At 52.3% G+C, this 26531-nt stretch overlaps 1 protein-coding gene across 7 annotated transcripts in view; it reads left to right on the top strand.

Moving 5' to 3' along the window:
* GRK5 (G protein-coupled receptor kinase 5) overlaps window positions 1-26531 on the top strand; it is a 173826-nt gene that overhangs the window by 80158 nt on the left and 67137 nt on the right. For 5 of the 7 annotated variants that reach the window (XM_023764729.1, XM_023764725.1, XM_023764726.1 and 2 more), the window contains exon 2: window positions 2491-2586. The exons of 1 other annotated variant lie outside the window; for it this stretch is intronic. In XM_023764729.1, the coding sequence (XP_023620497.1) occupies window positions 2491-2586 (96 nt within the window). Of the gene's footprint in view, window positions 1-2490; window positions 2587-23602; window positions 23689-26531 lie in introns of all 7 variants that reach the window. One more of the 7 variants, XM_023764728.1, reaches the window with a different exon arrangement.

The raw sequence follows: 26531 nt of genomic DNA, 5'->3' as shown, positions 1-26531 counted from the left end.
GAGGGGGGGGGAGGGGTGGGGAGTGGCTGCATATCCTGACCTCTGCCCCTCAGGAGGCCGGGCAGGCTCCTGAGTGGAGGCCACATGGCCTGTCCACTGGGGCAGCTGCTGCCCACCTCCAGCTGATTGGTTATGGGAGTGAAGTCCAAAATGGATTTGTATGTGAAATCTCCTAATGTTTAGATCTTGACTGTTGGGTCAGTGAACAGGCAAACAACCCACATGTGGGTCAAACAGAACAAGTATGCAGCCTCGGGTCTGGGGTGGCGTCTATTTCTTGGAGCTCACAGTCTCGGGCCACAGCGAGAAAGGTCCCGTTCCAGGTCCTCTTACAGGTGTTATGACACGTCCGACGTCTGATACCGGATTTCTCTTTGATCTCTGAGAATTACTCTTGCTTTCAGTGCACCTGGAGGGAGGGTGTCTACAGGGTGAGGGAGAGTGCCTGGGGTCTGGATTCTGCTCAGCCTGGGGTCGTGGCTCTGCCATTAGTGAGTTGTGAGGCTGTAGGCTACTCGCTTCTTTCTCCCCCCATGCCTGTTCCTTATCTGACCCATGGGAATTAGTAACAGTTTCACCTCACAGAGTTAGAACGAGGACTCCGGGAGGGTGCAGGTGCGCGGCCTGGCCCAGGGCAGGGCCGGTGGGAGGGCTCTGCAGTGTGTGCATGCGTGTGCGCGTGCGTGACCTGGCTGAGCAAAGAGCCAGTGTGGCCTCGGACAGGCCATCGGCTGGTGAGTTACGCAACCTCGGACATCTGTTTCCTCATCTGTGATGTTGGCCCAGTGATTTTTTCCCCCAAATAATCATTTTAATGAGGCTTAAACAAGATAATGTTTAATGTGCCTGGCCACAGCACATGCCCAATTCACATTTGTTCTGTCTTTTGGAGTCTGAGGGCTTTGTCTTCTACACAGACTTGAGACAAGGGAGCTGGGGCTGGTTGGCCAAGTTGAAGACCAGAAGAGCAGGTTGCAGAGAAAGGGACCAGGGCCCTGTCCTTTCCCCGTCAGTTCCCTCTCCTACTTCCCGGCTGATAGAATGCAGGTCCTGGTCCTGTCCTCAGAAGCCCACCCACTTGCTGGTGGGAGACATGCCTCAGCTTCCCAGGGCAGCGTGGATGAGTGAGGAATCCCATTCATTGAGACCAGCTCTGTGCCAGCCTGGAACGCACACTGGGAGCTGGGCCCAGAGCCAAGCTCCACTGGTGTCCTTGGGTTTGCTGGTTGGAGAGAGGGATCCTTGCCCTGCCCAGAGCCATTCTGGAGGGTTAGAGACTGTACACTCACTCACCCAGAGCCGGGAGCATGCCCAGGGTGCCAAGATCCTGCCCAAGGACCCTACGTCTCTCTAATCAGACCCCAAACTCTACAGGCGCTTGGTGTGTTGATCATATGAAAGAGGGTGAAAGGCCCTTAATATTCCGAGACACTGAAGGGCCTAAAGGCCTATGTGACCTTTGGCGAGTCTCTGACAGGTGATACCTAAGGCCACTCAGAGCGTGGGGGCAGGTGACAGCATCTCAGTCCTTGGGGGGCTGGCCACAGGACGCAGAGTGCCTCCAGGTCCAAGGCCCAAACGCTGATGAGTTCAGGGACACCTGGGCCAGAGCCAGCGCCCCATCACTGCTTGCATACGTGAGTGCTCTGACATCTGTCCACCATCGCCCGGATAAGGAGTGATGGGGATGATGGGAACACGCTATGTGTGCAGCTTACTCAGTTCTACATGGTCGCTGCATAGTCGCATTATGTGTGCATGTTCATGACATGTGTGTCTTCATTGTATGTTCATTATGTGCCTATTATTGAGTATGTTCATGATGGGTGTGCTCATTGTGTGCATGTCCACTGTGTGCATGTCCCTAGTGTGTGCATGTTCATCACGTTTGCACACTGCAGAGGACATGAGGTGTGCTGGGGCCCTTCAGGAGTCCTTCCAGCCTTGAGAAATGTCTTCTGAGACCCTGGGGTTTGTGAGGATGAAGAAGGGGGTACCCAAGACAAGTGGAAATTAAAGTTCTTGTCCCCAACCTCCGACCTCCATATGAGGAAGGTGAATTCACACGAAATGAGGACAAAATGAGGCCATGAGGGGATCATTTCCACAAGGATTTCCTGAGCCTACAGGGAAGGTTATGGTCTAGTCCGGGCCAGATGCCAGGCACCCAGCGGGGTGAACAGCAGTGGCAGATGCTGAGGAAGATCAGGGCGCCTGGTGGGGGCACCTGCATGGGTGACTGGAGGGGCTCCACTGCTGCTGCTGGTCAGGGGAGCTCAGGCCAGAGCTCACTGGGAGGACATGCTGGATTGAGACCAGTGGGCCAGCGGGGGATGGAGTGCTTGGAGTGTGTCACCGACTGGACCTCGAGCTCCCTCCCCCAGCTGTCTGCTAGTCGGGTGCTGGGGACAGGCTCCCTGGGATGGGACACAGGCTTTGGAGCCTTGGACAAGACCAACATCAACTGACATCTGTCCTCCATCTCTGCAGGGGGCGGAGGAAAACGCAAAGGGAAAAGCAAGAAGTGGAAGGAAATCCTGAAGTTCCCTCACATTAGCCAGTGTGAAGACCTCCGGAGGACCATAGGTGAGCTTCCGGCCTCGAGGGGGGTTGGGGAGGGGCTGGGGGCGCAAGGGGCTGTTAACCCCCACACAGTGAGTCCAATACAAATCACTATCGCCATGATTCCAGCAGGGCTCCAGGCCGATGTCCTTGCTAATTGACGTAAAGACGCAACAACGTCTTATTGAGTATTTGGTGTGTGCTGGGCAGAATTGTCTCTGTTACCCTTTGAGGCGGGTTCTGTTATTTTACTCCCCCATTTCGGATGGGAACATCGAGGCGCCGAGGGTTCTGTAACTGGATGGAAGTGACACAGCCTGTGGGAGGGTGGCGGAGGGGACCAGGCCCAGTACTGAGCCCCGACTCGTAACTTTCCACCTTCTTTTGGGGCCCATGGGTCGTGCCCTTGGGAAACGGCCCCAGGCTTTGAGAGCCAAGAGTGAGGTGAGCATCTGCACCCCCCTCTCCTCTGGCGGGGGATGTCAGTGCTCAGCGAGGGCCACCCTGCTCCGTGGCACAGCTTCCACCTGGCCAGGTACCTCCAACAGCCACAAATGTCCCTCTCCTTCTGGTCCACCTGGCCCTGCCCTCATCACTTCCGCTTCGGGGCACCCTTGGGAGCATAGGATTCACCTCAGCATTTCTCTGCCCATGGGCCCCACCCCAGGGGTCCTTCCAGGCCCATGGACGTCCCCTTGGCAGGGCCCGCTCCCCTGGGGAGGTGTGAGACACGTGTGTGCTGGCGTGGGGACGTGAATTCTCTGTTCTCCCGGAGGACGTTGAAAAGACTCTGTGTGCGAGTGCAGTGCGAGGAGAGCGGGGAAACACGCCGCCGCAAACCGGACTAAGCCGTGGCCCCGGCCCCAGCGCGGGGCCTTCTGCCTGTTTACAGTCCGTCGCCCTGGTGTTTGCCCAGCCTCTGCTGGGGTCCTGCCGGAGGCTCTCTTCAATAAGAACCTCATTGCTCCTCCAGACCAAGACACAAGCCAAACAGCGGCACAAGCCGCATTTATTTTCCTTGTGGAGTCGTGAGCTCACTTTCTGAAGCTCTTTGGGAGGATGTCCCAGGACAGGCTCGGGCTGAGGTGAAAGGGCATCTTGGGCCCAGAGGACAGCGTGGGGCGGGGTGGTGGGAAGGCTCTTGATCAGAGGGAAGGGCAGAGCCCCCGGGGACCCAGGGACCCGGGACGCTGCCCCCTCTGGATTGCCCAGAACAGTGGCCCGTGAGGCCATGCCCCCCTTGCCCCTGCACTGCCCTGCCCTGCAGCCAGGGTGACTCTGGAAAATGAAAACTGAATCCCCTGCTGAAACCTCTGTAGAGTTCTCCATCCCACCCAGAATAAAACCCAAACCCCTGACTGTGGCTTAGAAGCGCTCTGTCCATTGGGTGAAGCCTAGAGACCCCTTCTCAGAATAATGCTCTTATGTGTGTCAAATAAAATGCATGAGGTTATTAGATATAGTTATTAGATATTTTAAAATATTTTTATTGATTTTAGAGAGGAAGGGAGAGGGAGAAAGAGATAGAAACATCACTGATGAGAATCATTGATCAGCTGACTCCTGCACGCCCCCTACTGGGGATCGAGCCTGCAACCCGGGCATGTGCCCTGACTGGGAATCAAACCGTGACCTCCTGGTTCATATGTTGACGCTCAACCACTGAGCCACACCAGCCGGGCAGTTATTAGATACTTTTAAATTTTATGATATTGAAGTATATGTGCTTCTTTGTTAATACTTTATTTTTTTTAAATATATTTTATTGATTTTTTACAGAGAGGAAGGGAGAGAGATAGAGAGTTAGAAACATCGATGAGAGAGAAACATCGATCAGCTGCCTCCTGCACATCTCCCACTGGGGACGTGCCCGCAACCCAGGTACATGCCCTTGACCGGAATCGAACCTGGGACCCTTGAGTCCGCAGGCCGACGCTCTATCCACTGAGCCAAACCGGTTTCGGCTGTTAATACTTTAAATAGTAAGGTCTACTAGCTACTGTGATACTGAATTTGCGAAGAGCGTGATACTTCCAGATATCTGTAACAACGGTGTTAGGAACGGATCTGTGATTTCTGTTGCTGACAAGTCCCTGGCACTGCTAACATGATGGTGGGTTGTCGACATTTGTGACCGAGGGAAGTGCTCATTTTCAGTTAGAGTTGGTGACAAGAAAGATGACATGTGTCTCCATCCAAGTCCCTGGGTCCCCTAAGTCTTGTTCATGGACCTCTTGGCAATGCCCTTTCTCCCCTGGCCCTCGCCTATGTCTTGGATCGATGACTCCCTCCTCCCCAGTCCCTAGCTGCAGGGGTCGCCTTTTCGTTCTCCGGTTCTTCGAATACCCCAAGCTTGTCTCCAGCCTGCACTGCAGCCTTTGGAACTGCTGTGCCCGCCGCCTGGAATGCTCTTCCCCACAAATTCTCCAGGGGCCTTTAGGGCTCAGCTCAGATATCACCTTCCCAGCCAGCCGCCAGAAAGGAGGCAGACTCTCCCTGCCTTTGCTGCCTTTCACACGGTGCTGTTTATTAATGTTCTCTGCCGTCACTCCATCTGAAGTCACCTTTTGAGTCGTTGACCTGTGTATTTTCTGTCTCCCCCCCCTGGACTGGATGTCCCATGACAATAGTGACTGTGTCTTGTCTAGAACAGTGCCTGGCACATAATAGAAGTTCACTAAATGTTGGGTGCTTGAAGGAATCAATGAGATAAAATATTAGAAATAAGGTTTTTAAAACAAAATTGTGACATGTACTTGCTTTGCCTAAATTTAATCTTAGCCAGTGGTTTAAACCTTAAGTCATAAAAGTTTAGACGTAGGAGGAACCTTAGAAAGCATCTACTTGAATACCGCCCCCCCCGCCCCCCCAATTCTTACCTGATAGATGAGCAAACTTCGCACGATCACATGGCTGGGCTACAGTAGTCTCTCGTCCACTAAGTGGGGAAGGCACGGTGGCTCCTGGCCCAGGCCAGTTCCCCTAAGGCTGCACTTTGGCTCATTCTCACGGTGATGTTAGGTTTCCACAGAATCCTCCACTCCAGGAACTGGAGAGCATCCTGTCCAGCCCATTTCAGACCTGAGTAAAGAGGCTCCAAGAGGCCCCTGGCCCTGAGTGGCAGCTTTCACTCCCCAGCATCATACTGACTCCTTTTGGGCACCAGCTCCCACCAGTAATCAAAGCAGAGACTTATTAGGCACTCAAAGCGACAGACGTTTCTGTCTGATTCTCTGTTTATTTTATCTTGTAAAAGTGGGTTGTAGGTGCATTTGTTTATTCAACAAGTGTTCACTGAGCAATTATTATGAGCCCCTGGAGCTCATGCATGGCTTTGCCCAGGAGACAGAGAGAAATAAAGCGGAGATAACAAGTTGCAAAAGTTCTGTGATGGAGGAACAGGTTGCTGAGCTGGGACAAAGTATCAAGGGTCTACACCCATCAGGAACATGACCTTCTCCGGAAGAGGTGGCATCACTCTGAGCCTCCCAGGGCACCCCTTTGTGTGAGCTCCCTGCGGGCATGGACCACGTCCTGTCCATCTTGGAGTCTCCGTTGCTGGCACAGTGAGGGGATGGGTGGGTGGATGGGTTGATAAAGAAGCGGAATGGATGTTGCTCTCCTCCCAGCCCAGACACTGTGATTGGCAGCGATGAGTATTAAGATAGAAATTCTTTGCCACACAAGTGTGAGCCCCAGACATGAGTAACTGGTCTTAGCCAGCCCTGGCGGAGGACAGGCGGGCCATGCGAGGAGGAAGGGGCTCTCTATCGTCTGCTTGATGAAATATCAAATAATGACATTATTAGTTATTCAGCTAGTTGTTCTCATAAGATAATGAGAGGGCCCAAATCAAAGGACTGCTCAGAATGTCCAAAGCTTGGAAGGCGAGAGCGTCATTGTGAAGATAAAAGATTGTTGAGGTCTGCAAATATTTCTCAGTGACGCAGAAAGTTCTGCTGGGGAAAAGTGTGGCATTTTTATTTATTTAGCTCAGGCTCATTGCGTACTTTATTCTTTCATTTAAGAAAAAAAAAAAGCATGAGGGGGCTTGAGTGAAAGAGTTGATTATTCCGCTGTTTGGCAATATTTCTGTAGGAACTGTCCAAAAGCTATATAATAAATCAAGGCCCCCTCCGCACCCCCTGGCGCGACTGACGTTTACGAGGAGGCTGTTCACAGAAATTAGCTGCTGTGGTGCCCTGTGCCCCCACGGACCCACAGGACCGGGGAGATTGCATTTGCCTGGTGGCAGAGCCTCTGACCAAAGCCTTAACCCTTTGCAGGAGCAGAAGCTCTGAGCTGTCGGGGAGTTCCTAGAAGACAGTATAGAACAGCGGTTCTCAACCTGTGGGTTGCGACCCCTTTGGCGGTCGAATGACCCTTTCACAGGGGTCGCCTAAGACCATCCTGCAGATCAGATATTTACATGACGATTCATAACAGTAGCAACATTACAGTTATGAAGTAGCAACGAAAATAATTTTATGGTTGGGTCACAACATGAGGAACTGTATTTAAAGGGCCAGAAGGTTGAGAACCACTGGTGTAGAACCTTAGCATTAAAGAAAAACACCATAATAATGTGAAGACTGCCTTGAACTGGCCTCGGACTTGATAATTCACTCCCTCGGCTTTGCATGTATTCCGTAAACAAGAAACCAGCCTACAGATATCTGTGGAGCCCCTACTATGTGCTAGGCATTGGTGCAGATGCAGAGCTGGGCCACAGGCTGCAGAAACGGGGCAGTCTCGTGGACTGACTCGGTCACTGGCCCTAAGGTCCGATGGTGGCTCCGCTGCTCCCAGCCCAGTGATATTGGACAAGTGGGTTAATTTCTCCAGGTTGCGGTTTCTCTGTCTATGAAATGGGGACACTGATACCAAGCTGGTAGAGCCGGTGGGAGGGCTGGCACAGTGCCTCGCATATGCTATCGAGTCGTGGTCATCATCATTGTAGTCATCATCATCATCATCATCAAGGCCCCGAGGGAGGGCTTTAGAGTTTCCTCAAGAAGCTGAATTGGCTAAGTTTCCTCAAGAAGTTAAATTGGCTACAGGAATGAACGAAGCTAGCTGTTTCTATGCTGACACTTGCCTTGGGGGCATCTGAATCCTACCGTTTCTTAAGTCCCTGCCTCCAGCCTCTTCCTCCTGGAGGCCCACCCAGATAGATTCCTTCTGGGTGCCACACTCTGCCCAGACCCCTGGCTGGTGGGTGGGTTTCTTTGCAAGGACATGTGGTTGTTTTGGAAGGTTGCACCCCAGTGTCCTAACAGGGAAGGCATGGAGGTTTGCTTTATCTGTAAGGTGGTGTTTAAAGGGAGAATTGGCGTCTTATTTGTGCAGTTAAAAGCTGAATGAATAAAGACCGGATCTGCTCTCTGATTCCACCGTGGGGCAGTGGGGACAGTGACACCATGTCCCTCTTCCCTTGGCGTTAGGTCCCCTGATGAGTCTGTGGACTCCAGAGAGGATGATGGTAGGAGCCTCACCACTGTTGCAGACAGGACAGAGGAGTCCCTGCCCGTTTCTTCTGGGATGCTGGCTGGCAGGGATCACCCCATAGCCTGGAACAAGTGGGATCTTAGGGCCTCTGTCCTGCGAGGGTTTGGAGGGAAGCCCAGGCCTGGATTAGCTCAGTCTGACCTGGGACCCCATCTCTGGGATCTCCAGCCTCCTTGTAGGCTGCTCAACTCTGCTGTCTGATCAGCAGTGGCCCCTTAATCCAGGCCACGTGGTCCTGCCTGCACAGTGTCAGTGCTCACTGAGTGGGATGGGGTGGGTGGGTCCTCTCCGGGAGAGCGGCAGGGGCTGGGCTTTGCCTCAGACACCTTCCCTTTCTGCTCACTCCTGCTCAAGGGCCACTGGCCCCTGGGGTTGCCAGGCACTCGGAAAGGATTCCGGGCTCCCGGGACAGGTCCCGCCCACCCAGGGGCCTGAGCGACCCAGTCCCCTTCAGGCTGCCAGGTTAGCACTCGAGCTCTTGATTGCATCGTCAGGGAGACGTCATTCTCGTCCTTGGGGTGATAAGGGCGTGTCACGTCTGTCGTTCAGCCACTTGCCGTCCCCGATAAGGCACAGCATCTGCTCGTCCTTGGAGGGCAAGATAAATTTAGATGTGGCAGATTTAGAACGTCAGGTGACCTTTTCACAGCCGTAGCTCTCAGGAGGGAGAGAGCAGCCCGGCTTGTCTGCCCGCTGTTTTCCAGGCGTTAGTCTCAGCACCCCACAAAGATCAGTAGCCACCGGAGGTCAAGGGGCCCGGTGCTCAGTGCCTGGCAGGAGCTTGAGTGCCTGGGAGATGCTCAGCGATCCTGGTCCGTGGGTTTCGCTTTTGAAGATGCTCAGGATGGCACACCGAGAGGGCTTTTCCAGACGACCTGGCACTGTGATTTTCAAAGGCCGCTCAGTAGGGACGGGATGTGACCCAGAGAGAGCGTCTACCCCCTCAGGGTTTCTTTTTACCTTTTTTTGTTTGGGCCCCTGTGTAAGGTTTTATTCCAGGGTCAAAACCAAGTTTGAAACCCACGGCTCTCGGCCAGGTCTCCCATTTTCCAGATCAGTAAACTGAGTCCCAGAAAGACAAGTGGCTTGTTGAGTGAGGTCTCCCCATGACCTGACTCCAGGCAATCTTTCCCCCACTGTCTCAGTTTGTCATAGCAAGTGCCACAGTCTGGGGCTTAAACACCAGAAATGTATTATCTCCCAGCTCGGGAGGCTGGGAGTCTCCGGTAAGGATGTGGGCAGGGCTGGTTCCTTCTGAGGACCCGGAGGAACAATTCATTCCAGGCCTCTCCCCTAGCTGCTGGCGTGCTGGAATCTGTGGCATTCCTGTGCTGATAGAAGTGCCACCCCTCGCTGCCTTTATTTTCATACGTTGTCCCTGTGTGTCCGTGTGTGAATGTCTATGTCCAGAATTTCCCCCTTTATTATAAGGACACTGGTTATTTTGGGTAAGAGCCCACTCTTACCCTAATGACCTCATGTTAACTGGATTACCTCTGTAAAGGTTCTAGAGTGCTAGGGTCAAGACTCCAATATATCTTTTATGTGGGGACACAATTCAATCCGATTCCCACCTTCTCACATGGTCTGTGGAGGGCAAGTTCCAGGAGCCAGGGCATCCTGATTCCCACCAGGTCTGAGGGCAGACCCTTCCCCCCTCCAGAGCCTGGCTTGGGGTTAACCCCTGCAGGCCCAGGCTCACTGAGTCCCCACAGAACATCTAAGGGAGGATTAACGGCTTCCCAAACCGTGTGGCCTGGTGCTTTTTCATCCCTTCTTTTTGTCGTTGTCGTTATTGTTCCAGTCATGGTAATTGGTAAATTATTTTGCTAAAACACATACAGAAAATTTTAAGGGAAGGCCACCCATAATGTCACCACTCAGCTCTAGCCAGCAGTAACACTTTCTGTATTCCTTCTAGCTCTCCCCTGTGCATATACCCACAGTTGTGTTTCTTCCTTTTTTTTCTTAGTATAATTTCAAAAATATTTTCCCATGTCATTAAAATTCTCTGTAAATGGGATTTATGTCTTTCCATTTGAGACATATTTATTGAGTGTCAGGCACTGAGGCTACACCAGTGACCAAAACACAAAACTCCTCTTCTCACAGCTGCCCTCTCCAGGGGAGTGGTTACCCCGTGGACAGAGGGGAACCAGCCCATTGCCCTCCACCCAGTAGCAGCCAGGCCCCAGTTCCCCCCGCGTGTGGCTGGTTTATTTTCTGTGGGTGATTCTTCCTTTAAGGCAGCGGTTCTCAACCTGTGGGTCGCGAGCCCTTTGGCGGTCGAACGACCCTTTCACAGGGGTCGCCTAAGACCATCCTGCATATCAGATATTTACATTACAATTCATAACAGTAGCAACATTACAGTTATGAAGTAGCAACGAAAATAATTTTATGGTTGGGTCACAACATGAGGAACTGTATTTAAAGGGCCAGAAGGTTGAGAACCACTGCTTTAAGGTATCTTGCATACAAGCCCGCGCCCCGGAGCCCAGCATAAGCCTGAACTGTAAGGGCTTCGTGTCTAGCTCAGGCATATATTGTGCTCTTCGGCGTGGTGTGTCCCCCAGCGTTTGCCATTACAGTGAGCATTCAGACGAACATCGTTGTCGTTCACCGTGACGTTCCCATCTCTGGCTCAGAGGGTGAGAAGGCCCGCACTGTCCTTTCGAAGGCCAGACGCACTGAGCTGAACCCGAGCAGCGGGTGCGGAGGCCTCTGCCTCCTTCGCTTCCCCTGGAACGTTCCGTCTCCAGCTCAGCCTCTGCAGACGCCATTCACCTGAAATACGCTGCCGATGGACAGAGCGAGCGAGGTTTGGTGAGCACCCGGGCCCCGCGTGCCAGCCCCAATCCGCTGCAGTCCCCGGCATGAGAAGGGCTTTTCTGTCCGTGGGAAGGCCTGTCGCCGAAAAGAGGGGAAAAACAAGCTGGTTTATGCAGCGACGGGGACCTCAAACCAGCACAAGAGGCCAGCCGGCCCGCGGCAGCCTGAGCATGACAGCGTTCTGCCCCATAAAGAGGCGCTAGGACAACACTTTTAATGGGCTCTGCCCAGGCTCTATTTACGGAATTTATTTCCCGGGCTCCGTCTGCTCAGCGACACCTTGGCAGCAGGGCCCGGCGGCTGCCTCGGGGATTAAATGCTCCTTGTTCCGAGTACCCAGAGCTAGCACCCAAGAGAGGGTGAGAAGAAAGAAGGTGGGTGGAAGGAGATTTGGGGCCAATATAAACTTTTGAAATAAAATAAAATAAAATAAAAACCGACCAAAGAACAACAACAAAAATGTATCCCCTCAAGAGCTCCTGTGGACTTCTAGCCGCTGGCAGAGAGGAAAAAGCAAAGTGCCGTCTTTTGTTTGTTTGTTTTTTCAGTTTCACGCTTGTGCTATCCTGGCGTCATCTCGAGCAATTATTTTTGAAATGATCTTTTAGCTCTTTTTCTCTGTACGAAAATGGTATACACCCATTGATGAAATTTCCCAAATATAATCTAAAAAGAGGAAAATTAAAAATTGCCGACGTGCCCTGGCCAGTGTGGCTCCGTTGGTTGGGCATTGTTCCATGCGCTGAAAGGTTGCCTGTTCAGTGTCCGGTCAGGGCACATGCCTGGGTTGGGGGCTCGATCCCTGGTAGGCAGTGTGCAGGAGGCAGCCGATCGATGTTTCTCTCTCCCTCTCCTTCTCCCTTCCTTTCTCTCTGAAGATCAATCATAATATTTGTAGAAAATTGCCAGTTGAGAGAACCGCAGTTAACATTTTGGTTTCTGGCTCTTTCATAGTTTGTTCTGCTTATATAGAGAGAATCGCAGCCCCTGTCATCTGTTTCCTTGCCCAGGAGTCAGACAACACTTTCAGTTGAAATCTGTGGTTGTAGGATCCCCGCTGGACTGGGAGGCAAAGGCTCCCAGTTCTCGTGCCACCTCTTTGATTCAGTGTCTTTGGGAAGTCGCTTAGTCTTGACTTGCTCATCTTTAAGATGTGGGCCCAGTAATCCCCACCTCAGGCGACGATCAAGTGGCCAAAGGAGTTACTGGTGCAGAGTGATTGCTAACGTGCTCTGCAGATTGTGTTCATTTTCCATGTGGTTTTGGGACCCTTGGGTGGGACAGGTGGCTGAAGTCATTTTCCTGTCTTCCTGGGGAACATGACCCTTTTTTCTCAAGCCGCCCTGTGTCTGATCTTAGTGAAAATCACCACCTCCCTCCAGCCGCCCAGAGGCCTGGAGCTTCCCTTTCCCGCTGCCCTGCCACCCCTGCCCCTGCCCAGTACACATGGCCAGTCTCTCTCCACGTCCAGGCAACTCTGCCTCTACAGTATGTCTTGGGCCGGCTCCTCTCTCCCCACCCGCACTGTTTCGCTCCTCCTGGCACCTTTTTCTCCTGCTGAACTGCTCTGTCGCTTCGTACTCCCTCCGGGCTCACTCCTTTCCAACCAAGCGCCATGCAGCAGCCAGGAGGCTCTTTCTAAAAAACCCTTCCGATCACACCACCACTTGCTTCTGTCACTTCCCACGGCGGTCAGGGTGGAGCCACAGGTCTTCCTAAAGCCGGCCAGGCCTGCCTTAAGCACCCTTGCTTACTGCTCCAGCTTCACCCCCGACTCAGCCTTTCCTTCACGGTCCCTCCGTCATCAGGCGTGGGTGTCATCCCCCCAGGAGTGCCCAGCAGCTGTAACCCCTGTGCTATGCCTCAGGCAGGTCAGCTGGGACCAGACTGTTGAGGGGCTAACCCAGCTCAGTCACTTTGAGATGGAGACAGTGAAGAGCATGAGCTCGGGTGTCCGAGGGCCTGGGTTTGAGCCAGGCTCTGTTCCTCACTGACTGTGACGTGGACCAGTGGTCTAAGTCTCTAATCCTCAGTCTCCCTGTCTGCAAAATGGGACGAGGAGTGTTGCAGGGGGTAACGGCAGACGTGCACGGGCAGCTCTGCGCGGGGCCTGGCACCCAGGGAGTGCCCGTAGGCGGCAGCCGCTTCACCTCGTCTTCCTCTGCATCATCACTGTTATTCATCATCGTCGCTGTCGTCCAATTCCCGTTTAGTTCAGAGCCTTGTTTCCCGATTTCCCTCCACCCCCGAGGCGGTTGCCAGATCCTGCTGGTTTTAATTGTATCTGTTCATTCATTCGTTCATTCATCTGTTAAGCCCTCACTCTGTGCCAGGGACCCGGGGAGCTGCCAGGTGGTGGGGAGCTGCTTTCACAAGTGGCTCTTGGCAGCGTGGGCTGGGCCACATTTATTGCCTCCGTGTAACCTGAGCATAACCTTCTTCCCTTAGCCCCACTCCCATCCCTCAAATTGCTGTTTACTAACTCTCAGCCGACTTAGAGGTTCTAGATGGTACACCCCTCCCCTTCCTTAAAGGCCATCCCATCCTTCCATTCCTCCTCCAGGCAGGAGGGGCCTCTCAGACACATGGGGTGATGGGCAGTCCCATCCACGAATCCCTCTTGAGCTTTCACTCTGGGCTGGGCAAGGCCTGCCGAGGGTCCCAGGGGAGAGGTAAGGCCAGCTCCATCCCTTACGGACCTGGCCTAGTTGGGAAGACAGCGCAGAAAGCACACACGTGGTGCTGGGAAACAGCCATGTGAGAGTGGGCAGCTGTCAAATGTTTGTCCTTAGTACCAACTGCCTAGAGGTTGGACAGGGAAGGGAGACAGGGACCTCTCTGTGGGACAGGAAGCTTCCGGTCGACAGGTGGGAGAAAGGGGAGACGTTGGGGGTCAACCGGTTCAGCATCATCAGCATCACCCAGCCAGCAAGCATTTCCTGGTGCTCAGCATGGCCGGGCATCAGGCTACTTGCTTTGTAGACAAGCTCAGTGAATGGTTACCCACCCCTCTGGGCCAGGTGCATTTTCCAACCCCCGTTTTGTGGACGAAGATGCAGAGATGCAGAGAGATTAGTACATTGCTCAGTTGCAAAGCTCTGGAAGAAGCAGAAACCTGGGCCTGAGTCAAGGCCAGGCAGGCTGTGGGTTTCCACCACGTTGGCCACACTCTCTCCTTGGAGGTGGGACAACATGGGACATGTAAGGGGGGTGATGTGTGCCCCGCGTTGGTGGGCTGGGTGAGGAAAAGTCACGAGGGAGAAGGTCCAGGAGGGGCTGGGTCAGGCCAGAGACTCCATCCTGAAAGGTTAGGTGCTTGTCCTGCAGGTAGTAGGGAGCCAGCGAACGTTCATCTCTGACAGCCCCTGCAGCCATCCTCAGGGTGAGAGCAGAGAGCAAAGAGGGGTGGTGGGCAGAGTAGGCTGGGTGTCCAGGGCAATAGGAGAGCCCTCCCCTCCCCCAGATAGTTATTCCTTACCCCCTCGATGCCAGGGGGGCAGGCGACAGTGCTTCTCCGGTGCCACCCCCTCCCCCCCCCCCCCCAGGTCCTGGAACCGCAAATGCCCCGCTTCTGACGGCAGCTCGCCGTGGCTCAGGAGGCAGCAGCTGGGCTTCTGTCACCCGCAGCGCCAGGCTGGGGGCAGGTTTCCCTCTGTGACGCCGGCTCACGGCGTGCCTTTCCTATCACCTGTGAGGCCTCAGCCAGCAGCTGCTCCCGCTGCCCACCTGTCTCTCCTCCCTCTTCTGGGGGGCGGTTTCTCGCTCCCCTGCTGTCTGTTCTCTCACCCTCCTCCTCCTGCAGGGCCTTTCGGAAGGTGGCAGATGGGCACGAATGTCACACTGGTCATCTCTTTGTCCCTGCTGTGCCCGGGCCCAGCCTAGAGATCATCTTGGTCACGGTCCAGGAGGGGGCTGACTAGGGGTCAGAATGTGGGTCTGGGCGCAGAGGGAGCTCTCCACCCTGACAGCCCCTGGCCAGCCAGCCATGAGACCCGTTCTCTTGGGCTTTAGCCCCTTCCCACCCCCGCTGTCCTCATTTGACTTTAACATGAAGGGAATAGTTCTCCACTCTGCTTGCCTGATGTTGTGTTAACCGTGCAGCGGTTCTCAACCTGTGGGTCGCGACCATCGGAAAACACATGTAGCGTATCAGATATTTACATGACGATTCATAACAGTAGCAACATTACAGTTATGAAGTAGCAACGAAAATAATTTTATGGTTGGGGGTCACCACAACATGAGGAATTAGGAAGGTTGAGAACCACTCCCCACCCCCAGCCTGCACACCTCCCGATTCCTGTTTCCGTCAGTGGCTTTCCCAGCCTCACCGGCACAAACCTCGGATTCCTGTCCCCAGTTGGTTGGACCTGCCCCCTCTTCTCCACCCTTTGCCTTGACACTTCTCACCCTGCTTGGACTGGTGCAGTAGCCCCTTCACGGTCCTGCTTCTGGCTGGTTTCTTCTTCCTTCACGCCCATCCAATCAGACCTTCTTGTTGGCTGTTCTTAGCACTCAGAAGCTTGTTGACTTTTATAAAGACATCCACGTTGAGGCTCCCAGCAGACATCGATGGCCTAGCCACTGCCCCTGGGACAAAGTCCAACCACACAGCCCGAAGGCAGGGCCTCTTCCCCGGCCTGTCCCCGAACCTGGTCTCCTAAAGCCGTCACGCCCTGGCGTCAGCCGCCCCCAACGCGGTGTTAACAGCATGGCCTTTCAGGCCACAGGGTCGAGTCCTGCTCTTCTGTTTACGAGCTGTGTGACTTAGAGCCGTTTGCTTGACTTCTCAGAGCTGCAGGGACAGAACAAAAACGATAGTGATGCTGATGGATACTGATCGCAGTTATTATGTGCCAGACACTGTGCCCAGCGCTTCGCATTACCTCCTCACCCCGCTCCATAACCCTGAGAGGAGGCGCTCTTCCGGGCTCATTGGAAAGTAAGGAAACTGGGGTTTGTGGCAGCGACGCCCCTGCCCAAGGTCACACACCACCAAGAGGCAGAGCCAGACTCAGCCTGTCCGGACTCCAGTCCTCGTTCACAGATACCGGGACCACACCGTGCACTTTTCAGGGCGGTTAAGGGGATTGGCACGTGGAAGTCCCCGCCCGGGGCTGGGCACCCGGGGAACTTGGGAACCAGGCTGTCTTCCTGCTTCTAGGCCTTTGCTTGGGCCGAGTCCTCTGTCTTCCGCTCCACCCGGCCATGTCCTACCTCCAGTGTCAGCGCCCCCCAAATCCACCACCCCACCCACGGGAAACACAATTTGGCTTCAGGTGTCCGACTGTTTTCCTAGCAGTGTGTGATGTCCTGGCCGCCTGTGTAGGCCAGCCCCTCCCCCAGTGCCTGGTCCTCTGTGGGAGCTGGTAAGGTGTCCACAGAGCCAGAAACACCTAGGGAGGGAAGGGAGGAGTAAATGGCGAGAGGGGGTGATGTGGGGGGACCCAAGAGGGGTCCTCGGGAGCGTCCTGTGCAGCCCCAGCAGCTCACGGCCCAGCCCGGCAGCCTCAGCCTCACACCTCCGCAGTCTGCAGGGTTTTGGCATTTATTTCAGTTATTTCCTGACCGTGACCTCCTGGGTCAGATTTATCATTTCCTGGACAGGAAGGAAAAAGCCCCACGGGGCTGGGGTTACGGAGGGTGAGCGCGCCCCTGCCGGAGCTGGCTTCCACTCGTGGGTCGCTGCCGGCCAGCCTCGGCCTGTCTGCGGAGCCCGACAGCTCCTGGCAGGCCTGAGGTCTCTCGGGACACGTGGGCTGGAGCAGCACGGCCGAGGCGCCTCCGCCGGCTCACAAGCCACCTGGCTGACCCTTAGCGTGCCTTCAGAGGGAGCTGGCTGGCTCTGGGGCCCTGCTGGGGAGACCTCAAGGATGGGGGTCCTCCCTGCTCACGGGACCCCCAGGCGCTGGCTGAGGCACTGGGAAAACCAGTTCACCAGAAAGCTCACTAGAATGAGCCGGTGGGTCTTTCTTGTTATTTGCTTCCAGCCTCAGGCCCTCAGGACAGAGCTGGCCGGGCCTCCCTCAGGCTCCACTCGGGGGCATTGGGTAATCCTTCTCCCTCCCAGAGGGAAGGAAGACGGTCTCTCGGAGATTGGACTCATTTGTCCATATACTTCTCTCCAAGCCTCAGTTCTCTCCCCTCAAAAGGGGACAGACACCTGCCTTATTCTTCCTGTGCCTGGGAGCTCACCCTCACCCCCACTTTATGGATGACATAGCTGAGGCTCAGAGTGAAGGGACGCGCTCAGGATCCAAGGAGGCCGGGAATGGACAGGGGCTGGGTGAGCTGCTGCTGCTGCGGCCTCCTTGGTCAGTGCGGGAAGGAGGCAGCAGGGAGCTGATGGGGCTGGTCTTCACTGCGCCTCAGTGTTACAACGGTGCCAAAGAAAGGGAGGGCATGGCTAGGGCGGGTGCATGGCTCCGGGAGGTGGGGCCGGGGGATGCTACGGCAGGCTATGTTTCCAAAGGTTCCTCCAGTCCTTAAAGCCAGGTTCGGTTCTTTGCTATTCCATGATCTCGCTGGATGGCCTGGGGCAAGTCTTCCACCTTCTGGAAGCAGTTCCTCACCGATACCATGGGGTGAATAGATAACATGGGCAGCCTCCCGGGGTTCTGTGAGCACCACCTAAGACTCGTGGGGGGCCCTGTACTCAGGGCTCGCACCCCAGGGTGGAAATCTCACTGGGGCTCGAGAGGGTCACCAGGACTGCGCGTTGGGTCAGTCCCGGAGACAGCCTCTCGGGTCATTGCAGCCACATTTCCCCCCAGTTGGGCCTGAATGGTGAGAACCAGCTCTCCCGCCCGGGACGGATTCAGCTGCCATCACCTCCGATTCCTCCGAGTTCCAGGGATTCCTATGATCCTTGAAACCGCCACCGGCCTGTGGGGGTTACTCAGCCACATGCCCTTGGCTGTTGCTCCGAGCGTGCCTGTCTTCACTCCCCATCGAGGCTGCGGCTGCTGTGCAGCTTGCATAGCTCTCTTCACACTCCCTGAGTTCATGTAACCCCCCAGCAATCCCGAGAGGAAGTGGTATTTTCATTCTCGCATTACAAACTGGGTTCCCAGGAGTTGCCTAAGTCGCCAGTTTCCAGGCCAGGCCTGGCCCGGGACGGCTCACTGCTGCTTCTTGGGGCTTAATTGGGGTGGTGGCCACCACATGGCCTGCCTGGGCATGGGATGAGGACAGTGCATCTGGGCTGGTGGAGGGGTGTGTGCGTGACCCCATTCCTGCAGGATGAGCTTCCTGCCCCTTTCATGGGGATCCTCCGGCTTCAACAAGCAATCAGTAAATTGCATGCTGCTCTTCGGCTGTCTGGTCCCAAGCAGCCTGCCGCCTCCACCTGTCTCATTTCTTAAGTCTGCCCTTTGGCCATGGACAGGTGAGATGGCGGGAGAAGTGAGTTACCTTTCAGTCTGAGTTGCCATGTAAAACGTTCTCTAAATGCCAAGAACCATTTTGCTTGGTTACTTCTTCACAGGCCAAGTGTACTGTTTCCCATCAAAACATTTCCATCATTCCCAGAAAGTGTCGCTGACACAGAGGCGGGTCCGCCTGCATCCTTGTCACAGCTCACGTTTTCTTTGGGATCCCGTGTTTTCAGAGCGTTACCGCCTCTTGCTTTGTGCAGGGACCGTGCTCCCTGGTGGAAATATTTTGCAAGGATGTTTTTAGCTGTGGTGGCGGCGCAAAAGTCCTCCGGAAGGTTTTCTTTGTCCGGCTCCGTGAAGAACCGCTTTCCTGCGAAGTCCCTGCCACGTTTCTCTGGCCAGTACGGGCCTTGCCAGGGCGCCATGAAACGGATCAAATCCCATTACAGCAAAAGCTGCTTAAGGGTCATGGAAATGTCGGTGGAAACGATTGCAGACTCCTCTGCTGACAGCTCACTTCTGATGTGTAATTTTTGATAGAACATGCGCCCGACAGCAGAAGCATTTGGACAGCCCTTGGAATGTGCTGGAATGGAATTTGGCTGTGCTCTCTGTCCAGGTCTCTGATACGGCTATGAGGAATGTTCTCCTGCTCATTAGGCAAATGTTCAACAGGCTCCTTCTCTGTCCCAGATGCTGGGTTAATCAGAGATAAATGCAACCGGCCCATCCTCAAAGAGACCGGTTGCTAGGGAATAGAAGATGCGTGTGCACGTCATTCCTAAATACATCAGAACCACATCAGGAAGGGTGGCGGGCACGCCTCTTCATGTGTGAGATGATTTCAGGTGGTGCACGGATGAGCTGTGGTTATGCATTTATTTTAGTGTATACCATTTAAAAATAATAACTACAGTGGTCATGTTCCATCGGATATCGTTTAGAAAGGCTAAGTAGAAAAAAGCTGGGAGAGAGAGTTCATTAAAATCCAAGTTAAAGAAAGAAAAATATCAAGTAAATCCTGTAACTAAGTAAACAGTGGTAACTATTACAGGTGGTAGATTATGGTGAAAAACAATCATGACGGGCTCACACATGGCTGATGTTTGGAAAAGTTAAGTTCCAGCTCATTGCATGCTCATGGGATGCCAGGGGCTTTACCTGTGTTGTCATCCAAGGGTAGTGTTACTATCCCGACTGACAGCTGATGAAAGTGACACTCAAAGAAGTGAAATGATTTGCCCAAGGTCTCATGACTAGTAAGGAGAAGAACTTGGATTTGATCCTGGTCTGTCTGACTCCTGATCAGGAACCACTATGCTTTGGACACAGTACTACAGTTGATCAAATAAAGGTGTAATTATTTTCTCCCCAGGGTATAATCCAGGAAAGCTTCCTAGAGGAGGTGGCCTTGCCTAAGGGGTAGGATTTAGGAAAGGCAATTTGGGTGGTAAGGCAGAGCATCCTATGGATCATGGTTATTGGCAGGATGGCTTGAACAACATCTTTTTTCCTCACATAAATGAGGGACCCAGGGTCTTTTTGTCTCTGTTTTAGATATCTCACGGTCCAAGAGGGTTGATGTAGCTCCCGCCATCACATTTTCATTCGAGGGAGTGGGAAAAAGAAGAGAGGGCTCAGGGTAGACGTGCATTTCTCTCAATGAGTCAGGCTCCTTTAAGGAGCTTTTCTGGAAGCCGAACCTAACAGCTTATCCTTCTCTCATTGGCCAGCCTGGTTCTAAGGGAGGCCGCCCACTGTGTGTGAAGGACAGAAAGTCCTATCTTCAAGATGCTTCCAGAGGCATGAGCTACCTCCACGTGAGGCTGCAGCGGGAGCAGCATTTGAATGGAGAGGGAAAAGCCTGCTCTGAACCGGGACTTGCCTCTGGAGTGGCCCCAATAAACTTGGTCTTTTGTGGATTGTTCAGCACGTTGATTTGGTGTTTAATTGGACTGTAGAGCCCGGCTGGAGTGGCTCAGTGGCTGAGCGTAGACCTGTGAACCAGGAGGTCATGGTTCGATTCCTGATCGGGGCACATGCCCAGGTTTCGGGCTTGATCCTCAGTGTGGGGTGTGTAGGAGGCAGCCGATCCATGATTCTTTCTCATCATTGATGTTTCTGTCTCTCTCCCTGTCCCTCTTACTTCCTCCCTGAAATCAATTAAAATATATATACTTAATTGGACTGCAGAGTTGCAGCAATAAGGCCGCCCCAGACAGCCCCTGTTTGCCATCCCATCAGCCCCTCTGTAAAGTCAGAACCAGTCTCGAGTGCAAAACAGTCCAGCTCCCCAACCTTCCACCCTCCGCTGCAGTGAGAGCAGGAGCCACAGAACCGGCTTTCACGCGCTCAGAACTGAGTGCTGAGTCTGGCGCTGAGCCCTTTGAGGTGCTCACGAGCCCCAGGCGAGGGCGGGGTCGTGTGCCGCTCACAGCAGATGTGAGGCCTGGAAGCTGCAGGTTGCCACCCTCTCTTTCTCGTCACCCCCTGGGGGCCTGTGTTCGCCTTTCACTTCTCTGTTCTCGGTTCTCGGGCACGCCCGCTTGCTAGCGGCCTGGAAGAGCAAGTGTGGACTGGAGTTGCCCAAGTTATTCTGAGGATTTGTTCACAGAAGATCAATCAGTCGTTCATGCGAAGCCCCCTCTGCCGAGATTTGGGGGTCTTTTGTGTCTGAAATGTGCTCTTTTCACTTTGGGAGAATTTTTCACTCTTTTGTCAGACCGTGGAAAGAATGTTAGGGCTAAAATGGGCTTGAGAGGTGGGATGAACCCCCACGCCTCGCTTCTCTTGATAGGGAGACTTTGGCTGCAGCCAGTTAGAGGGTGGAAGCGGGGGTAGGAGGAAGCCCCACCACAAGGGGGGGGGGGCTGACGCTGCACTCCAGGGCTCTGTCTGTTCTGTAATCACCTCCAAGCAGGTAGGATTGTGAAGAGGCCGGAGAGATGCTTTCATGGGGCCTTAGAAATCAAACTGCTATCAATATGCTAATTACAGTAGTTCTTGTTTACCCTTTAATTGGGTCCTGGAGAGCTGCTCCTTCTCCAACATGCAGACAGACGTTCTGTTCTTGAAACAGAAAGTCTATTACTTTCTAATGAAAACTCTAAACCCAGGCTTCCCCTGTGTTCAGCCATCCCTTTCCCATGGAGTCAGTAGGTCCATCCCTGGCCTCCCAAACTGAAGGCCGGGTGGGGTGTGGGGAGGAGGCACTGACGCACTTCGGAAAGCAGGCAGCTCCTGAAGGAGTCCGTGGCCAGGTACCTGCTAAGGTCATTACACATCTGAGCACTATTTTTAGCAGCGGCATCGCTCCTAAAATCGGTTCTCCTGGCTTTATTTCTAGGTTGGATGAGGCAGGTGCTGTTTGGAAATGTCTTTTTCTCCCCTCGTCACTTTTGTCCCGGAAGAACCTGATGAAACACAAAATGGCATCCACACCGCCAAGGGCAATCTAAATATTTGTTTGGGAAACAGAGGGATGGGTGCTTTATTGGCTTTGAGGGTGGAACCCAGAGGGCAGGAAGCAGGGCTGACCACACCCCTTCACTTTCCGAGGAACTTGGGTGGGGCTTTCAGTCACTGGCCAACTGGAGTGGGAGCCTCCGCTCCAGTGAGGGATGAAGATATCCAGTGCCGGGAGTGGGACTGTTCTGAAGAGGTGGCTGTAGATGCTAGAAGAAGAATACGTTAGCGAATGTGCTTGGTAAACCTGATAAGTATCTAGGCACCCACTATGCACCAGGCCTAAAGTAGGCACTGGAGGGACACTGGCTAATGTTCCGTAGCTGAGTGACGCAGTGACATAAAACAGCTATTTATGAGGCTCACAGACTCTGTGTGTCTGGAATTCAAGGAGGGTAAAGCAGGGATGGCTTATTTCTGTGTCTTAACCCTCCCCCACCCCCACCCCAAGAGCCTCAGGGCAAGACCTGAAGTCTAGGAGCGGGAGATGCGCTCACAGGGCTGGAGGTTCTGGCTGTTGGTGGGTCCTCAGCTCCCCTCCATGTGGCTTCACCTGTGTCCTGGGCTTTCTCACAGTTGGTGGCTGGTTCCAAGGGTGAGCATCCCAGAGATGGAGAACTAAGCCGAAGCTACATGCTTTTTTTGTGACCCAGCCTCTGACGTCACAAAGCGTCTCCTTGCCCACGTTCTGTTGGTTGGAGCAGTGACAAGGCCGCGCCCAAATTCAAAGGGAGGGAACACAGACCCAACCTCTCAGTGGAGGGAGGGTCAGTGACATTGTATAAAGAGCCTATGGGATGTCTGTCCATTTCATAGTGAGTGTCAGAGACTGGGAACTATGAGCAAGGAAGAAGAGGCCATAAAAATGGCAAAGCAGATTTGAAAAGAGAACTTTGGGAAATGGAAATTTAATAAATGAAAGTAAAAAAATCAATGGATACATTAAGGAGCAGATTAGACTTAGTGGATGCAAAATTAGATAAGTGAAAGCTACGTTCAAATAAATGAACTAGAACGCAGCCCAGAGCCGTACAGAGATGGAAATAATCAAAGACAGGGTAAGAGACATGTAGGATAGAGTGGGAGGTCCAATACCCACCCTACTGGGTTGTCAAGAAGGAGATAATACAAAAAATGGGAAAGAGGTCACATTTTAAGAAATAATGACGGAGAATTTTGCAGAGTCTTTTGGTAAGTCTGAAACCTCAGATAGAAAACTCACTGAATCTCAAGCATGATAAATAAAAGTAAAATAAAAATAAAATAGAAATAAGACATATTAGTGTAAACCTGCTGTGTACCTAAGACAAAGAGATTATTTTTTTTATTTTTTTGGTGGGGGCACCCGGATAAAGAGATTATTTTAAAAAGAGCCAGCGAGCCCTAACAGGTTTGGCTCAGTGGATAGTGCATCGGCCTGCGGACTGAAAGGTCCCGGGTTTGATTCCGGTCAAGGGCATGTACCTTGGTTGCGGGCACATCCCCAGTAGGGGGTGTGCAGGAGGCAGCTGATTGATGCTTCTCTCTCATCGATGTTTCTAACTCTCTATCCCTCTCCCTTCCTCTCTGTAAAAAATCAATAAAATATATTTTAAAAATAAATAAATAAAAGGAGCCAGAGAGATGAACAAGATTTTCTTTCTGGGAACAGTGATGAGCCTGTGGGTGACTTCTCAACAACAATTACGAAGGCCATAAAATGGTAAAATATCTTCAATGTGCTGAGAGAAAGTAACGATTAGCCTATAGTTCTATACCCAGTGGAAGTTCCTTTCGAGAATAAGAGCAACATTAGAGATAGAAGGCAGAGAAAGAAGAACAAAGCTTGGATAATTTTCTACACATTTACTTCACGATAGGACGTTCGGAGGGCCGAACTTCAGGCAAAAGAAAACACTGGACGGAAGGCCTGAGGTACAAGGTGGGATGATGTGCAACAACTTTGGTAAATATTTGGCTGTATTTAAACAAATGCTGGTTGTATAAAATGATGTCTCAATGGAGGGATTCAATAAAAACAAGACAGAACTGAAGTACTGGACGATTAGAACATGTGAGCTGGGAGGGCATAATCGGAATTAAAGCATTGAAAGCTCCGGCTGTCTCTTTCGGGAGGAAAGTAAACATGTTGATGAATTTTGGATTTGTGAGTGACAGACAGTGATACTTGGAAACTAGTAGAGTGGCAATTTCCAAATGCGGATCAGGACTTTTAGAGGACCTGAGACCCTTTCAGTGAGGCCAGAACTATTTCAGAATAATGCAGAATCATCCCTGGTAATACTATTTTTCCTTTTCACTCTTATTCTCTCGTGAGTGTACAGTAGTTTCCTCGAGGCTCCTTGATGTGTGATAACATCATCGCTCTGATGGTTAACGGAATGGATGCTTGTCTATTCTTGTGTGTAAATTATTCTCAATTTTATTTTCTAATATGGAAAATATTAATAGATATAACCCACACAAACAAAAGCTGTTCGGGGCCCTCGATCATTTTTAGAGGTGCAATGAAGTTCTGAGTCCATAAAGTTTGAGAACCGCTGAAGTAGAGGAAAGGGGAAGGATAAGAGAAACAGTGACTTAAAAGACAATCCTTATGAAATGGCATTTTCTGAGCTTTGAGAACAATTGTTATATTGTTCTATAGTTATCCTTCATTCTCTTTATTCTAAAATAACTCATGCTAGAAATGTTTAAATTTAGCAAACTTATGAAGAAAGGTGCTAATACAGTCTGTAGGCCTGAGAACCTTGATGGAGAAGAATTTCAAGACTGGGTCATGCTCCCCGTGTGTTACAGCGACACCTACTGAACAACTGGAATATTACAACCTAGCTCTATGGGACAAAAGTTTGTAGCAAGAGTAAATGTTATATTCAGAACACTAGTAAAAAGGGCATAGAAAAGAGCAAAATCTGTCAAGTAGAGTATGACACTATCATAGGTTAAGACAAAACAGAAATTCTCAGGGTGCAAAGGGCAACTCAAAAAAGGCATAACAACAATATCAATGCCTATATGCCCTCTCCCTCAGTGAGATGGAAAATTAGTGTCCATCAGGGTGCCTAGAGGATTACATCAGCATCACCTTGGAGCTTTTAAGAAATAAGTAGTTCCAAAGCTTTATAGAATTAGTCTCTAGGCCCAGAATTTTATTTTATTTTATTTATTTTTAAAAATATTTTTATTGATTTCAGAGAGGAAGGGAGAGGGAGAGATAGAAACATCAATGATGAGAGAGAATCATTGATTGACTGCCTCTTGCACTTCCCATACTGGGGATCGAGCCTGCAGCCTGGGCATGTGTCCTTGACTGGAATCGAACCGGGACCCTTCAGTCCGTAGGCCAATGCTCTATCCAAACTGGGCCGGGCAGCATCTGCTGAGCAGATCACTGCAGCCTACCAGTGCTAGGCTATCGCATGGTATCTGGTACAGATGGCTCTGCTAAGGATGGCTTATGACCCAGAAGAACCATGTTAGAGCTGGACAGCTGAGCTCTCGGGCTCATCTATGCCAGTGCCTGCCCCCAGCTCTTCCACTGGTTGCTACCTCATTTCTTCCATGGCTGTCAATGCTCTGATTGGGGCTCTGAGCCCCAACTTTAGACCATGTTCACTGCTCATCCCTTCTGGATTTCTGGGGTCTTGTCTGATTTCTGAGATTGGGCTGGCCAGAGTCCTATTGGCCTACCTTCCTGATGCCTTGTCAGATCAGCCCTTTAACTGTGCCTGGATGCCTACTCCCAGCACTGCCTAAATCCAGCTTTGAACAGGCTGTCGGCTTTTCCAGATCCTTCTCTTTCCTTTGACCCCAGGCTGATTTCCATTCGTGCCCCAGGACCCTCAACAGGGAAGAGCCTAGAACAGAGAAAGCTATCAAAAATAAAAAACAGCCCGCGGCTCGGTGGGTGAGCATCAACTTGAGAATCAGAAGCTCACTGTTCGATTCCTGGTCAGGGCACATGCTCAGGTTGCGGGCTTGATCCCCAGAGTGGGGCCTGCAGGAGGCAGCAGATCAATGATTCTCTCTCATCATTGATGTTTCTATCTCTCTCTCCCTCTCTTTCCTCTCGGATATCAATAAAAAATATTTTTTAAAAATAAAAAATAAATAACAAAACAGAACCATGACCTTCTCTATGCTTCAGCATCCAGTAGACTCAGCCCAGCCACCATGGGTCCCTTTGCTCACGAGTTTTCAACATAGTCGAGGGGAGGATTTGCCTTCCTGTGTGGGAACCCTTCTCAAATTGACAAAAGGATAAAGGCTTTGCTTTACTGAAATTTAGTCTCCAGCTCTCCCTTTTCAACCTACCAGTGCTAGGCTATCGCACGGCACCTCTATGGCCTTGTCAAAGAAGACCCAGCCTGGGACGGGAGCTTCCACCCCCACCGAACAACAGCTTGTGGGTGAAGCCAGGCGAGGCGAGGAAAGATTCTTAGCAACCAGTGAGGTGTGAAGGCAGCCGGAGCCAAACAGAGCCTGGAGCCCAGGCACAGAAGGCTGCCAAGTGCTTTGCCCTGTCCGAGGTAATAAAAGTGGTCTGTAAATGTTGTTGTTTTTTTTCCTTTTACGTGACAGCAGGACTGAGTAAGGAATAGTGATTTGACCGATTTGACCATAAATGCAGGTGAAGCTTGTTTTTGTTCCAAAGATAAAGCAACAAAACGGGAGACAGGATGGGCTGTGGCCTTCTGCTTACTCTGGTCAAATTCCTTCGCGCCCAAGACTGTCTCGGCACAAAAAGGAGGTGCCTTAAGAGGATCCTATGTCTTGTCTGCAGAT

Source organism: Myotis lucifugus, unplaced genomic scaffold (genome assembly GCF_000147115.1).
Source record: "Myotis lucifugus unplaced genomic scaffold, Myoluc2.0 scaffold_345, whole genome shotgun sequence".
NCBI lineage: Eukaryota > Metazoa > Chordata > Mammalia > Chiroptera > Vespertilionidae > Myotis > Myotis lucifugus.
This window is presented reverse-complemented; position numbering and strand designations above follow the sequence as displayed.